A 17,241-nucleotide genomic window follows, 5' to 3' on the forward strand; every position below is an offset into this window, starting at 1 on the left:
ACCACTTGTCTTCCAAATTAGGCTAGTTGTTTTTGGGTGTGAGGTACCACAGCAACTCAATTAGGTAGGTGGTAACTCTTGAGGGATGGTTTAGTTGTGGTTGTAGCTCCCATCACCTCAGCAGGCCTGAGGCACAGGGGCCAGTAAATTGCCATTTTGCATTGCACATCAACCAATGACCACATTTGAGGTTCATGTTCCACCTCTAAGTGGATCTTGCTTGATGATGATCTGACAAGTACTACTTGTTATGGGATCATATTCATCAGGTGAGCAACAGTGAGGATATTTATAATTATATCTGATAATTTGGTTATAGGGAATTTCTTGCCGATCTCCAGCACACAATGATTGTGGAGTCAGCTAAAATGACAGAGGTTAAGTTTCACCTCAAAAATAATGAATATGATAAAATCATTTTTTTAGGTACTTGCCCTCTATCATTGAAAACCCTCCCTCCTCCCCAAGTTAAGAGATTAAGAGTAGCATGAACAACCAAAACTTCGCTGTCTTATCCCCACCCTGTAACTATTGGGAGCATTCATTAACGATTGTTGCAATTTTAACACTTGCTGAACCCATGCCAAGTAGTTGGAGATAAAGCTTAATGATGGAGTTTAAGTACCTACAAAATTGATTTTATCATAAAAATAATTTTTCATTTTGTTTGCTGACCACTACCTTTCTCATTCCATTTTTGTTGTTACAATTGCCTTTGTCATCCAATTAACACTAAGTTGGCAAATGGCATTTAGAGAACTCACTTGGATTGTGTTGAATATTCTGGGCTACTAATCCCCTTGTCAAACAGATAAGATCCATTCACTACCTTGATTGTCGTGTTACTTTTTAATTGATATTTGACTTCATCATAAGGACTGTAGTGCCTTATCCTCTTAAAAGATTTTAACAAAAACCTCCTTAACATACCAAGATTTCCTAATTTCAGTGTGGATATAATGGTCTTGTTGAATTTTTCTTATTATGAAGAATTATAGTGATAATTTTTTTTCTAGGGGGTTAACCCTTAAATGCCGAGCCTCTATTTACAAAAGTGTCTGTCGTATGCAGGCGGTGTTCAGGAGTTGGCGCCGAAGTGGAAAAAAAGTTTTTTTTCAAAAAATCACAGCACGCTTAGTTTTTAATATTAAGAGTTCATTTTTGGCTCCTTTTTTTTTTGGCATTGCCTGAAGTTTGGTATGCAACCATCAGAAATGAAAAAAATTATCATTATCATATATAAATATTGAAATATATGAGCGCAAAAAAAAAAATTTATATAATTGTATACAAATCGCGCTGTGAGCAAAATGGTTAAAGCTAGTTATTTTTTTTCTTTGTATTGTTCACTAAATTGCGATGATTTTGGTATATAAAAAATTGTAAAACGATCAAAGCAACACAGAGAAAATATTATCACAAAATGATGCATGAATTTGTAACGAGCGGACGTAAAAAAGTTTTTTTCAAAAATTCACCATAAATCAAAATATTGTGCTAGAGACTTCCCGTTTGTTGCAAAATGACGGTAATTGATTGAATATTACTAGACTGTAAGTGTTTTAGCTTACAATTGCAGTTTTCGACCATTTCGGTCGAGTTAAAGTTGACCGAAGGTAGAATTTTTTCTATTTATCGTGATTTATATGAAAATATTTCAAAACTGATAAAAGCTACAACCATGAGTTATTTTTGGTTGTATTCTACATGAAAATGCACACATTTTCATATATAAAACTTTATGTAACGACTAATATAAAACGGTGCAAACATTATGACAAAGTGACGAAAGAATTTCAGAGATGTTCGGCCGAGTTACCGCATGCGCACGTAAGGAAAAATTTGTTTTTCAAAAATTCACCATAAATCGAAATATTGTGCTAGAGACTTCCAATTTGTTGCAAAATGAAGGTAAATGATTGAATATTACTATAATGTAAGAATTTTAGCTTACAATTGCATTTTTCGACCATTTCGGTAAAGTTAAAGTTGACCGAAGGTTGAAATTTTGGCACTTATTGTGATTTATATGAAAATATTTCAAAACTGATAAAAGCTACAACCATGTGTTTTCTGTTGTATTCTACATGAAATTGTGCACATTTTCACATATAAAACTTTATGTAACGACCAATATAAAACAGTTCAAACATTACGACAAAGTGACAAAAGAATTTGAGATGTTCGGCCGAGTTACCATGCACGGACGTAAGGGAAAAGTTTTTTCAAAAATTCACCATAAATCGAAATATTGTGCTAGAGACTTCCAATTTGTTGCAAAATGAAGGTACATGATTGAATATTACTAGAATGTACGAGTTTGAGCTTACAATTGCGTTTTTCTACCATTTCGGTGGAGTCAAAGTTGAGCGAAGGTTGAAATTTTTTGTAGTCGACGTACCGTACATCCACTCGGCACCCAACAGACAATTTTAGTCGACGTATGGTACGTCCAGTCGGTGTTTAAGGGTTAAGAGTATAAAATAATTAACCCTGAGTGGCACTGTCTTTCCTGAATGGCTGGGTATTTTAAGATATGATGGAATTGTTCATTCTTTGTGGAAAAACATACCCAGTGATTGATAGTTACAGGTATGCTGCCAATTCAAACTTTTAAAACCAAAGGCTCAACAGCAGAGAGAAGTTGGGGGGGGAATGTAGTGACTGAAAAACCATATCCAAGTTTATTTATGTACAATTAACAAAATATTTTATCAGAAGCAGTACTGGTTTGTGCAAAAGATGTCTGACCATAAAACACTATTTGCACTAGAAAGTAATGATGTGCTGGAGTGCTGCAGTAGACCATTTTATAAGGTATCACTTTCCTGTACTATGATAGTGTTCATGCAGTAAAATTATCATAGGATTACTTTCCATTAACAACTAATCCTTGGGTAAGTATTTAATGTATCTTTTCTATGGATACCAAAGATAGAAAATGAGATACCAGTGAAAAACATTTAAGGCATGAACATGTAACACCGTAAGTAGTTAGCATTAATTTTGTTTATTAATGACAAGTAATACATGTTATTCCAGAATCCAAAGCCATATATAATTTACAGGTAATGAAGAAACATAACCCTACTTTTAAACAAGAACTAATAGACATCAACTAATGAAAAGGGGTGATCCTCTGTTGTAGATCACAAATACAGATGCAAGGATGTCCAAAAAAAACTATGAATGAATTACAGGACATAAATCATATTTACTTCTGAGTTCTGTACAGTACAGTGCACAGTACCTTTAACTGCTTATACACAAGTTACTATGACACTGTCTACATTTCCTACCCCAAATACAAAATTCATATATTACAGGGAAAAAAATTACCATGATTTCTTAAATATGAATTTACCTATTATTTATGATTTGCATTATCATATTTTTATGTTACTGCAATATTATATCCATTTACCCATTATTTATGATTCACATTATCATATTTGTATTTACTACAGTACTATATCCATTTTAAAAATGTGTAGTAACTATTAGCTTGAAAAAATAGTTAGATATTTTGCATATGTACATGAAGTTTTAATTATAAATGATCAAAGAGAAATTCAAAACAAAAGTAAAAGCTATCCTTAAAAGCAGTTTTTGTGTTCTCCCAATTAATGGATATATTAAATACATCTTTTGCACAACAGCACTAACAAAAGGCCAACAGACATATATTGTACTAAAATACAGTACAGTTCAACTGCATTTTGATCCCCATACAAATTTCAATGTTGCCAGTATTTACATAAACTGGTCTTGATTATAAATTCTTATGTTCATAATAGTATCAGCTTCTCTTGGAGATAGCACCGTGATCCCATGTTCGGCTAAGGCTTTCACTGGAGAAACAACCAGACTAAATGTATCTTGGTCATCATTCCACATGCGTATTGTGTCACGAAGGAGGAAAGTTGTAGCATGTGGCAAATTTAACAAAATGACAGATTCTTTTATCCTGTGGAAGTAATTGAAAAGCATTAATTTACACAATTGGAGCACTTCAAAAATATGGAATATTTAATACTGTAAGTGGTTCTGTCTGCCAAAAGCAAAGAAAGTAGATCATTCAATAATTAGAAGAACCTGGTCAGTAACGTAGTCACTGACTTTGGCTGAGGAACTGTCAGGATAAGTGCCTTGATTAACTATACTCTAACATATAAAGATATAAAGATAGGCATAAGCTGCTACATGAAGCCCTAGTTTGTGCATTTTCATTTTAAAATGTTTCTAAAGTGAAAGAAAGCATTATCATTCAGCTCTGTCAGGTGATATTTTTCAAGGAAACTCTGCACTTTTCCCCCAATTTGCACATTTATTACTGAACTTGGGACTTCTTCCCTTTCCTGCTCCTCCTTTGAAGACAATTCCTTATCTGTTCTCTGCTGCTGCTCCTTCTGAAGGTCCTGCAGTTCATCTGTGGTTAGTTAACTCCTTCCATGTCATCACTCACCTTCAAGTTCATGGACATGCCCACGGACACAATATCCTCCACAACTGGCTCAGCCTCACAGCCTTCAAATTCCCTTTCTCCTATGGTATCTGGCCACAATATTCTCCAAGCAGAGTTCATGGTAATTTAAGATCTTCCCCAAGGCTTTATCTATGAGGCTTATGCAATGGAGGATGTTGAAGTGATTCTTCCAGAACTTTCTGAGAGTTAACTCTGTGTCAGAGGTCACTTCAAGGCATCTTTGCTTTGAAACAGTGCTTTGATGTAGAGTTTCTTAAAGTTAGAAAGGACCTCCTGGTCTATGGGCTGCAAGAGTTGTGTTAAGGGACAAGAACCTCATTCTCATGAAGTAACTCAAGTGTCTAAGCCTGGAGGATGAGCAGTTACTCATTGGACGGGTTCGTATCGTTCTCGGCTAGCACTCTAGTGGACTTGATTCTCCGACCGGCCAATGAAGGATTAGAGAAATTTATTTCTGGTGATAGAAACTAATTTCTCGTTATAATATGGTTCGGATTCCACAATAAGCTGTAAGTCCCGTTGCTGGGTAGCCAATTGGTTCTTAGCCACGTAAAATACATCTAATCCTTCAGGCCAGCCCTAGGAGAGCTGTTAATCAGCTCAGTGGTCTGGTTAAACTAAGGTATACTTAACTTTGGAGGATGAGCATGAGCACTGTCCAGCACAAGAAGGGCCTTCAAAGGCCATTGTTTTTCCTCAAGGTATTTCTTAATGGCAGTGCCAACTGCTTCGTTCACAAACTCAGTAAAGAACTGCCTGGTTACTAAAGCCTTGTTGTCAGCCATCTACATCACATTTAATTTATTTATTATTACATTATCTTTCTTAAAAGCTCCCAGGTTCTCTGAGTAGTGAACAAGCAAAGACTTCAGTTTTAAATCCCTACTTGCATTCCCACAGAGCAAAAGAGTTAGCCTGTCCTTCATTGGCTTCTGCCTGGCAGTGACTTCTATTGGATGACATAGGTCCTGTTCGGCATTTTCTTCCAAAACAGGACTGTTACAGCAAAACTGAACTCTTCTGGAACAAAACCTTCAGCCTTTACACAGTGCTTAAGCTCTTCAATATAGTTCTTGGCAGCATCTTTGTCAGAACTAGCAGCTCTCCCCATACCTCACTATGCTGTGTATGTCACTTCTTGAATTTCATAAACCACCCATGACTGGCTTTGAACTCTTTGAGTACTACTTGTATCAGCATTCACTAAAGCAATGGTTTTCAAGAGATCAGCATGCAGTTGTCTTGTCTTTTCCCATAAAACGGCCTCAGAAACACTTATCACCACCTGACTGTTTTTCATTTAGCCAAAGTAACAATTTCTCAACCTCTCCTATTGTCTAAGACTTTGTTTTGTAACAGATTTCACTCCCTTTGCATCATCAACTGCTTTGATGGCCATTTTACATTTTTCTATAGTAGAAATTATTTGTATGGCTACCCTTCACCAGATCAACCACATGGAAACCACTTACGTATATATGTTTTTTCAATTATCTCCTTTTGGAATATATAGCTTTTCTATCTCTCTTTTTCTTGTTGCCATCTCTAGCCTTAGGGGCCATGATAACCCACATACTGTAAAGTTACTTTGCACTAGAATTGCAAGAAACATACACAGACACAGGAGACAGTTTAGCAGAGATATGAACTAAGTGAGACCCATGTGTAGACTGAATCTTTCTCTTTGTTTCAGCTAGGAATTGCATATAAGTGATATGCCTAATTCATGAATGTTTTAGCTGGTTGTTTTTATCCAACCTTAAAACCAGGCAAAAGTTTATTAATGGGGCAGATTTTTCCTTGGACACTGTACTTAACCAAATTGTCCATTAGTGGAGACATCCATTAACCAATGTATGACTCAAATCTCACAAGGCTTGCCAAAGGAATTGTTCACATACAGTATATCTCATCTAATAAAGATTTGTAAAAACAAACTGATCATTCAAAGGAATTGTTCATATACAGTATATCTCATCTAATGAAGATTTATAAAAACACAGATCGAATGATAATGTTCAAGATGATGACAATGTGCTACTTCCAGTACTTATTCGTTGTCAACTGAAATTTGGTCTTTACGAAATAATTGTGTATGGGAGTTATATTTTTTAATCTAGTCACATAGTTGAAGATCTAACTGCTTCACATACAACTTCATTAACATTGTGCAGTTGCCAGGAGGTCCTTGTCAGACTGTGGTTGCAGAAAGTGTGAGAAAAGCACGACCATACCATGAACATCAGTTGGAAAAAAAAAATTACTCACAGGGAGAATGATATTAAATTCCTCTAGATCAATCTCCAATAAGTATGAAGAAACAAAAAAAAAAAAGGCCTCATTAAACTATCTAGAAAGTCATCAGCAATAACCTTACCAGTGGGCTGTTACAGAACTCTCTCCTTTTATATGCATCTTGACAAGTGATTGGAGTACAGCACATACTAAGACTTGGCTGATATGTAAACTTACCACTGACCCTACAGGAGCAACATGGACATGCTTCATTATTCCATCACAAAAAAAAACTTTTAATTCTCTTAACCCTTAAACGCCGAGCCTCTATTTACAAAAACGTCTCCCGTATGCCGGCGGCGTTCGGTGAGTTAGCGCCGAAGCGGAAAAAAAGTTTTTTTCAAAAAATCACAGCACGCTTAGTTTTCAAGATTAAGAGTTCATTTTTGGCTCCTTTTTTTATCATTGCCTGAAGTTTAGTATGCAACCATCAGAAATGGAAAAAATATAATTATCATATATAAATATTGAAATATATGACAGCGCAAAAAAAATTTTTCATATATAATTTTATACAAATCGCGCTGTGAGCAAAACGGTTAAAGCTAATGGGTTATTTTGTTTTTCTTTGTATTGTACACTAAATTGCAATGATTTTGGTATATAACAAATTGTAAAACGATCAAAGCAACACAGAGAAAAATATTATCACAAAATGATGCATGAATTAAATAACGCTCGGATGTAAAAAAATTTTTTTTTTTCAAAAATTCACCATAAATCGAAATATTGTGCTAGAGGCTTCCCGTTTGTTGAAAAATGAAGCTAATTGATTGAATATTACTAGACTGTAAGTGTTTTAGCTTACAATTGCAGTTTTCGACCATTTCGGTCGAGTTAAAGTTGACCGAAAGTAGAATTTTTTCTATTTATCGTGATTTATGAGAATATTTCAAAACTGATAAAAGCTACAACCATGAGTTATTTTCTGTTGTATTGTACATGAAATTGCGCACATTTTCATATATAAAACTTTATGTAACGACTAATATAAAACTGTGCAAATATTATGACAATGTGACAAAAGAATTTCTGAGATATTCGGCCGAGTTACCGCGCAGACATAAGGAAAATGTTTTTTTCAAAAATTCACCATAAATCGAAATATTGTGCTAGAGACTTCCAATTTATTGCAAAATGAAGGTAAACGATTGAATATTACTATAATGTAAGAGTTTTAGCTTACAATTGCGTTTTTGACCATTTCGGTCGAGTTAAAGTTGACCGAAGGTTGAAATTTTGGCAGTTATCGTGATTTATGTGAAAATATTTCAAAAGTGATAAAGCTACAACCATGAGCTATTTTCTGTTGTATTCTACATGAAATTGCGCATATTTTCATATATAAAAGTTTATGTAACGACTAATGTAAACGATGCAAACATTACGACAACGTGACGAAAGAATTTCTGAGATGTTCGGCCGAGTTACAGCGGCGCAGAGCGTAAGGAAAAAGTTTTTTTTTCAGAAATTCACCATAAATCGAAATATTGTGCTAGAGACTTCCAGTTTGTTGCAAAATGAAGGTACATGATTGAATATTACGAGAATGTAAGAGTTTTAGCTTATAATTGCGTTTTTACCATTTCGTTCAAGTTAAAGTTGACCGAAGGTTGAAATTTTGGCAGTTATCGTGATTTATATGAAAATATTTCAAAACTGATAAAGCTACAACCATGAGTTATTTTCTGTTGTATTCTACATGAAATTGCGCACATTTCCATATATAAATGTAACGACTAATGTAAAACGATGCAAACATTACGACAAAGTGGCGAAAATTTCTGAGATGTTCAAAAGTTACTAATGTAAGGAAAAAGTTTTTTTTTCAGAAATTCACCATAAATCGAAATATTGATTGCAAAATGAAGGTACATGATTGAAACACCATTTTCAGTTAAAGATTTATATGAAAATATTTCAAAACTGATAAAAGACAAATGAATTTTGTGTTGTATTCTGAGATATTTCCATATATAAAACTTTATGTAACGACTAATATAAAATGGCGCAAACATTACGAAGTGAAAAAGAATTTCTGGCGTGGAGTTTGTTTTTTCAAAAATTCACCATAAATCGAAATATTGTGCTAGAGACTTCCAATTGGTTGCAAAATGAAGGTAAATGATTGAATATTACTAGAATGTAAGAGTTTTAGCTTACAATTGCATTTTTACCATTTCGGTCAAGTCAAAGTTGACCGAAGGTTGAAATTTTGGCAGTTATCGTGGTTTATATGAAAATATTTCCAAACTGATAAAAGCTACAACCATGGGTTGTATTTTGCTGTACTTTACATGAAATTGTGCACATTTTCATATATAAAACTTTATGTAACGGCTAATATAGAACAGTGCAAAAATTACGACAAAATGACAAAAGAATTTCTGAAATTTTTGGCAGAGTTACCGCGTGGATGTAAGAAAAAAGTTTTTTTCAAAAATTCACCATAAATCGAAATATTGTGCTAGAGACTTCCAATTTGTTGCAAAATGAAGGTACATGATTGAATATTACTAGAATGTAAGAGTTTTAGCTTACAATTGCGTTTTTCAACCATTTCGGTCGAGTCAAAGTTGACTGAAGGTTGAAATTTTTTGTAGTCGACGTACGGTACGTCCACTTGGCACCCAACATACAATTTTAGTCGACGTATGATACGTCCAGTAGGCGTTTAAGGGTTAATTGCCTTGCAAAAGCAATGCATGTTCTGTAGAGGATTATAAGAGCTTTAATGGTGATGAAATACCTCCTAAAATCTTTAAGGTAATGATGGCATATGAAATGGTCTTTGAATACTTATTGGAAAAACTAATATACTATCGTTCCTCATTTTTATCTTTTGCTCACTTAATTACATATAATAATGAATCAAGTTGAACAAAAAAAATCTTAAAGCTAATGAAATTCTGAAGAACAGTTACGACAAGTAAATTATGCTTATGCTCATTTCTCTTAAAAGCTCATCATATTACAAATGTAACTATGTACTGTACAGTATATAACTACGTACTGTACAGTATATAACTAGTCGCTGGTATAACATCACTGAGCTCAAAACCTGGTTATCCTAAGACTGGTACAAAAATAGAGTCTTCTTTTCACTGCAACATCTTAAAATTTATCAAAACCTAAATCTGAAATTAAATATTGAATGTTAAAGCAAAACTGTGAAGCATTCAAACTTACAGTTTAAAGTAGTTCTCAGGTTTCTGCGTAAATTCTCCAAATATTGGGAAAAGCCCACGAGTCATGTCAAATTTAAGCTGAGCAGCTCCAATATCACTAAACCTGGTCTGCAGTATTACTTCTTCATAAACATACTGAAAATAAACCATTTGATATTTAAAATGTATCCATTGTTAATAAAGCTTGAAGAAATACTGATAGTTGCTTACATTTAAAATGAATTTTTTTCTGGCTGTTCATTTCATGTATAAACCTGACTAATCTAAATATTTTGGTGGCAAGAAAAATTTGGAAATTTTAGTATTCTGATGTCCACCGAAGACACTAAATCCAATTAGAACCATGTTCAGTACTTGTCAGATTCAGTGTTTCAACAATAGTTATAGCCTTAGTCTTTTTCCTAAACATTTCAAAAAACTTTATTCCAGTTATTGATCACTGACACCATCAGACAGCCTTTTTTGCTTAACATTATCAGTTAAACCAGTTAAACAACCAAGGGGGCTCTGCAATGTATTCATATCCACTGCTGCTTCTCAGGTTTTCTAATTTATATTTTGTTTTCCTCCTCCTTATCCAGTAATTGTAATGCTTCTTTACTATTCTATAATTTTCCATGCAGATTCAGTCTTTAACCCTGCAGGAAACAAAGGGGGCAGATGTGCTGGAGGTCTCTCTCACTTTTTTTTACCAAAAAGGAAGGACTTTTTGCTCTTGGTGATTATACCTCTCAAAAAAGGCTGTGTTAATAGTGTCTCTACATAATGCCCGGTGCGTAAACCGGTTAGTGTTGTATAATTGCAGATATATTAATCTACATTCTGCCCTAATCAGTGCCTTCGAAATTTTCAAGTTTCAACTTCTCGAAGCCTATTGGCCCTGGGTAATAGAGTGCTGTGTATGTGTTAGTGCTTGGCCCTCCCTTTACCACAAAAATGTCATCTGACCAACCTCCCACCGTCGTGCAAGTGATCCTGGCACCTAACAATACCTGTGCCCCACACACAAGTTCTGCACTCGCAAACAACTGTCTTTACTTTATACAATACCAGTCGAACTGTTCCGATGTCGTGTGCACTATACAATCTGTCAGTGCAGCCTTCTCCGATGAAGAAAAATTAATGCTGCATATACAAATTACAAAGACTTGATACCAGAAACCATTCTCCAGGAGCAACCCATGAAAAGCTTATCCCCTCTCAAGAAAATATCATATATCACTAAGTGGCTCAAGACCTGCTCGGTGGAAATCTACGCTAATGACCCTTACAATCTGCCTCCAAAGGGGTCTGCTGATCTAAGCCTACCTGCAGTGTACCATACGGCAGAAAATGCCTTTCTAAAAGCAAAACCCCTCTCAGAAAAAATTGACAGAACCTCAGAGAAAATTAAAGAAGCAGAAGACAAATTTTCACAGATCTGGGATGTGATCAAAGGATTACAAGAATCATACGACAGTCTTAAAACTGTGGAAACAAATAACAACCTTTCACAGATCTGGGATGCGATCAAAGGAGTGCAGGAATCATTAGACAATCACACAGCAAGCCACCAGACTCCTTTGAATGAGGCATCTATCATTTCCTCGCCTCCCAACAACACGAGAGAAGTGAGGGTGCGACACGAAGTCAAGATGGCCATGCCCTCCCACCTATAGACCTATTGGAGGGGACCAATGAACCCCCAACCTCCTCTCCCTCCCCACTGCCTCCGGTGGAAGTTAGATCTTCAGTGACGATCACCAGCCCTTGCGCGTCTTCCAACCCTATCTCTCCCCCCAAAACCCCCTGTCGTGGATGATGTGATTGATCATGAGGGGACTGGGGGCTGGCAGACACAAACAAGTAGAAAAAAGAAAGAACATCTCGACTGTCCATTGAACCAAAGCCCAACATTTGGGAATCACCTTGCCCGAAACCTGAGAAGAGATGTCACATCGTGATTCACAATTTACGCTCATTGGTGAAGCTAGACGCCATAGTAGAGAGATTTTAAAAACCAACAGAAAACCAGATCCTTTAGGGAAACCACAGAAACCAGGCTGCGGTCAATAGTTTGACTGGCAAACACCTTACTGTGCACTAACCCAAAATTTAGAAGTGACCATCACAGGAGAGATCTGAAAGAATTCTGTTCGAATATAATTTCTGCTATGCTTGCCTCCGGCAGGGATACCTTTAGATCTCGCCAGGGTATCTCTTGTAATATACCTGGATGGAATGACTTGGTTAAAGATCTATATACAGTACACATTCACATGAAATGGGAAATGTTTCTACTGTGGAGGCAAAATGATAGCCCGAGGGAAGGACACTTTGCACTGCTATTGAGGCAGGCAAGAGCGCCGTTCAAACTTGCCCTTAAGCATTGCAGACTGAATGAAAAGCAACTAAGAGCTGATGCAATGTCTACAAAATTAGAATCTGGCAATTACCCCTGTCTTTGGAAGGACATTCAACTCCTAAATCCCAAAACTAAAAAGCTATCACAGAGAGTAGGGGAAGCCAGTGGAGACGAGGCTATAGCAAGAATGTGGGGCGATCACTTCAGCACTATCCTGAATTGCGTAAACGATCAAGACTCCCAAAGGAATGTAAACAACCTCCTTACTGATATTATTCAGTTTTATTTTGCCGATCGTATTACGCCAGTTAACATCAGTGAAGCCATAAACAACCTACCTAATTATAAATCGATGGTCTGCCTGCTGAAGCTTTCAAATTCTGCCATGCGATAATTTACACTTTGCTAGCTGCTCTATTCAATGGGTGCAAATTCATCAGATTCTCCCAGACTCCCTGCTCTTAGTTCACTTAATACCAATAAAAAACAAGCTAAAGAATTCTAGTGGGACTCCTCCCCTTTCTACACACTACTGACAACCAGTTCGGCTTTAAAGCAAACCACTCGACCGATACCTACATCTACATCCTGAAAGAATTGCTGAACTATTACCTATCATCAGCCTCTCCTGTTTTCCTATGTTTTGTAGATGTGAGAAAAGCATTTGACAGAGTAAACTACCTGAAGCTGCACAAATGAGGCACACCTGTATATCTAGTTGGCATTTTATGTTGTTGGTTCTTCACACAGCAATTCTGTGTCAAATGGGGTAACGTAGTCGTACACCTTCGGTTCCCTAAATGGGCTCTGGCAAGGGGGCATTCTCTCTCCATACCTGTTTATCACGTACACAGACGCCCTGAATGTCAAACTGCACTCCCAATCGGATCCACTAAAACAACAATAAACAACCTCTGTTACACCGACGATATGGTTCTGATTTCCCCATCAGTGCAAGGTCTCCAGCAACTCATCAACACCTGCCGCCAATATGCAGAGGAATTTGATATCCTATACAATGAAACCAAGACCCAGTGTATGCCACTGCTCCCGAGATCACTTAAGCATATTGCAGAACCACTAATTTTCCTCGGAAATCATCATCTGAAATTTGTGCATGAATTTCCGTATTTGAGCCACATTATCACAGACAACCTAAAAAATATTGCAGACATAGAACAGAGGAGTCGTAAACTATGTGCAACTGGCAACATGATTGAAAGGAGGTTTGCTTTCTGTCACCGAGAAACGAAACTCCTGCTCTTCCGCTCGTACTGCTACAGAATATATGGTGTTCCCTTTGGATGCACTATACCCGAGAGATCATGAGACGTATCACTGCTGTTCACAATGACATTCTGAGACGCATCACAAACACTCCTTGCTATCACTCCGCCACGTAGATGTTCATAGAAAACTGCCTAGATAATTTGAAAATCATTGTGAGGCGAACAATGTCCAGCCTGATCACCCGACTTGAGAAACAGCAGCAATTTGCTCATACAAAGCATCCTAAGCAGTGAGGCTAGAAGATGTAAATTGTGGGAAAGATGGGATAATGAGGCATCTGTTCCTCAAATGACTTATTCTCTATTTTTGCAATTATGAAGTGCCACCTCCAGAATCTGTCATTATTATTATTATTATTATATTTCTACATTTCTTGTTATTACTGGTATTTTTACTTTTTATTATTACTGTGATTAATATCATTGTAAAATTTTGCACTTTTCAATATTCGTATTTAGTCTTCTGGACCTGACTTCTGTAACCACCTAAGGTCCCCAGCTGGAAATTAATAATCTGCAATCTGTATTTTTTATTGTTATAATTTTCAATATATATTTTTTTTATTATTCTCCATATAATTGCTGTCACTACCATTATTATGAGTTCTATTTTGTCTAATTCTTCAAGCAACTATGTGGATACTGCCGATAATTATTTTTATCGTGTTACCTTATGTATCTAGGTTGTGTGTATTGTATTTTTATATTCCATGTATATGGCCCTGAGCCAAAATAAATATTATTATTATTATATTATTATTATTATTATTTATTCCCTCTTCAGTTTTTGTCTCACAATTGTACCAAGGTGATCTGTCCTTAACTGTTATATTTCTCCATCAACAGACATATCAAATTTATTTTTATTTATCCTATTAGACAATTTACCCTGTCTGCTGTTAATAGATCTATGTTATCATGATGAAAGGAATATTTATACCTACATTTATTTTCTGAGTCACTTCATTAATGAAAACATGGAGAGAAATTCAATCCACTCATTAAACTTACTTTCTTATCACACTTAATGTTTATGCACAGAGGAGATGATGCACTTCTCAGCACTAATATCTGATACACTGTTATTTACCTAGTAACTTAAAACAAGATCTAATGTACATCCAGTTAAAAGTTGCTGTAAAAAAACATTAATAGCCAACCAACTGATGGAATTCCAATATTTCATTAAAGATAACTTGGTTGTCCTTCCATAGCTTAAAGTCCCTACAGATGACTTAGCCTACATTGTAACCATGTCCATCATTTCCATTATTTTACCAAATTCCTCTAAAAAAACATCTACATTTGACTGTTGATGTCTATAATCAGCAAAATGAGAGATTCTCTGATCCAAGTATTTGAAAAGTGAGATAATGGTAAAGCTTATCAAGTGGACAATATCTTAGATGGTACTGTTCTTACATGAGCTGCTGAGAAGCTTAAACTTAGAGATAAAATACTACAGAAAGATGAAATGTTCATTAGTGATACAGAGCAGGAAGAGGAACAGACGGTTTCTGAAAAGAGAGTAAGGAAATCTGCAAGATTTGCTCATTTATGACTTAAATGTTGGTGGACAACAAATATCTCATTCTTAAGTTTCTGTACCCAAGTCATTTCAATTCCTGTGTTCCTGTAGCTTAAGTATAGTAGCAAACCTCACTTTTAATATTTGCAATATGGTGCTACTTTGTAGCTGGCTGATGGTGCTTACTAACCGAAATGTTATTTTGTAGTTTCTGTATACTATAATGTATGAACTTGGAGTAATGGTAACTCAGGAATGTTTATTTTGGTATACCATTGTTGTGCTGAAGTTGCCCTTGCATTTTTGATGGAAAAGAGCAATGGTAATTATTTTGTGCCTGATTTTTGTAAGCCATCTACTGTGACGGGAAATAATGACGTTCTGTGAATGGGCTGTGATGAAGCAAAGGAGCCAAATATCGAGAAAGCCTAGTAGTACAGGCATTCAGTACTTGGATTTTTGAACGGTGCATAAGTAATTTTTTTTCATAAGCTTAGGGTGTATAGATACATTGGCCACCAAACTGTTAGGGACTGATAAGATATTTGTGAGGGAAGTGTCTACTTGAATGGTCCCCACTCACGATACTGTGAAGTGGGGTTGTCTTTTAATGATTTATTTTCAAGCTATCATTTCATGTATTGAGCATTAATAACACAGTACAAAAAGAGGCAGTACTATAACGATATATTTAAGTATTTTGATTATATACAGCTTGGGGAAGTTCACTCAAGTTCCTCCTGTGCAAAGAAAGAAATACTGTAATTGCAAGAAATAAATACTGTAATTGCAAGTCACATTCTTAAGTCTCAGGGTGTTCTATGTGTGAAACAATGCAGTAGCACAAAAACATTCCTGTAGGCACTGTATAATGCTGATGATTTCTTTTTTGATAAAACACTGGATGAATCCTGTGTAAGGAAAATGTGTAACTCCTGAAGAATGGGAAACATACTGAATACTGTGTCAACCTAAGGTATTTTTGTCCTAGCATTTTGTGTGAGACCCTGAGCCTAACCCTGGTTAAGGTTATGCATTACTACTGTGAGAAGTTGTGTACTGTAATTTGACTTTTACTTTCTTGCATATGAGTTTGGAAATATGATGCACCAGTTCCTTATATAGCCAGGACTCTTAGCTGACATTTAGGAGATCTGTATTTCAGAGAACTATTTCATGTTTAAAGATAATGTCAGAGTACTGCATATCATTTTTTCATATTGAGTATAGGATTCACTGTGTTTTTACATTCAAATAAGAAGTACAGCAAGTTTGGAGTAATTTTGCCAGCTATTTTTGTATAAGTAACTTTGGAGCATTAAACTAAATTTAGTATATGGCCATTGTTTCATTTAGTTACCACATTCAGCGCTGGTAATCATAGGCTCTTTTTTTTTTTTTTTTTTTTTCCAAACAATGCAACCACACCCTCCCAGTAAAGTGCTACTATACTTGACAATTCACGTACTTTGCTCTCTCTCTCGTGGTACCAAGGCTGGTAGCAGAATACCTAACACTAACCCAGTTTGAGATGCTAGTTAATAAAAGTTAAGGGGCAGCAGTGAAAAATAAAAGTAAGACTTGTGGAAGTAGCAATGACACGGGGATGGTCCCACACTGCACTTCTGTAAACAGCAGATACATGGGTACTGACAACAAAAGTACATGATCCTTTGAAAAGGTGCAATTATAGGATGTTAAGATCCATGGCCAGGGTATTGCGGGACAAATTACAAAACAGCAGGGAGATACAGTCCAATGGCTGGAAATCAGACTAAGGTGATATGGACTTTGGATGTAGAACAGTTAGGAAAGTAGTAGATATGGAAGCAGCAGTACAAAGACCTTTAAGAAGGCCAGGAAATCATGGAAAAAAGAGGACAGTTCATGCAGACAGAATAATGGACTGTGGAAAGAACAGTTACTCACTTCATGTCTAGCCCCGTAAGGAAAAAAGCTAATTTGAAAAAATTTATGACAGAGAAAGCTTTCTTGAAAGATTTCTTTTCACAAAAGTGGTGAAACCTGGAACAAGATAAAGTTCAATAAGCTAGACCAGGTGGGTGGATTATAGTCATTTCTAGGATCATACTTCTCACTTGTGATTCATA

At 35.9% G+C, this 17,241-nt stretch overlaps 1 protein-coding gene across 1 annotated transcript in view; it reads right to left on the reverse strand.

Moving 5' to 3' along the window:
- Positions 1-2,670: 2,670 nt before the first annotated feature.
- The window catches only part of Rint1 (RAD50 interactor 1), a 150,639-nt gene continuing 136,068 nt past the window's right edge, over positions 2,671-17,241 (reverse strand). Inside the window, exons 12-13 of the mRNA XM_067107067.1 lie at positions 9,971-10,104; positions 2,671-3,967 (exon numbers count right to left, since the gene is read on the reverse strand). Of these exons, the coding sequence (XP_066963168.1) occupies positions 3,754-3,967; positions 9,971-10,104 (348 nt within the window). The 3' untranslated portion in view covers positions 2,671-3,753. The remainder of the gene's footprint in view (positions 3,968-9,970; positions 10,105-17,241) is intronic.

This window comes from Macrobrachium rosenbergii, chromosome 7, assembly GCF_040412425.1.
Source record: "Macrobrachium rosenbergii isolate ZJJX-2024 chromosome 7, ASM4041242v1, whole genome shotgun sequence".
In the NCBI taxonomy this organism is placed as follows: domain Eukaryota; kingdom Metazoa; phylum Arthropoda; class Malacostraca; order Decapoda; family Palaemonidae; genus Macrobrachium; species Macrobrachium rosenbergii.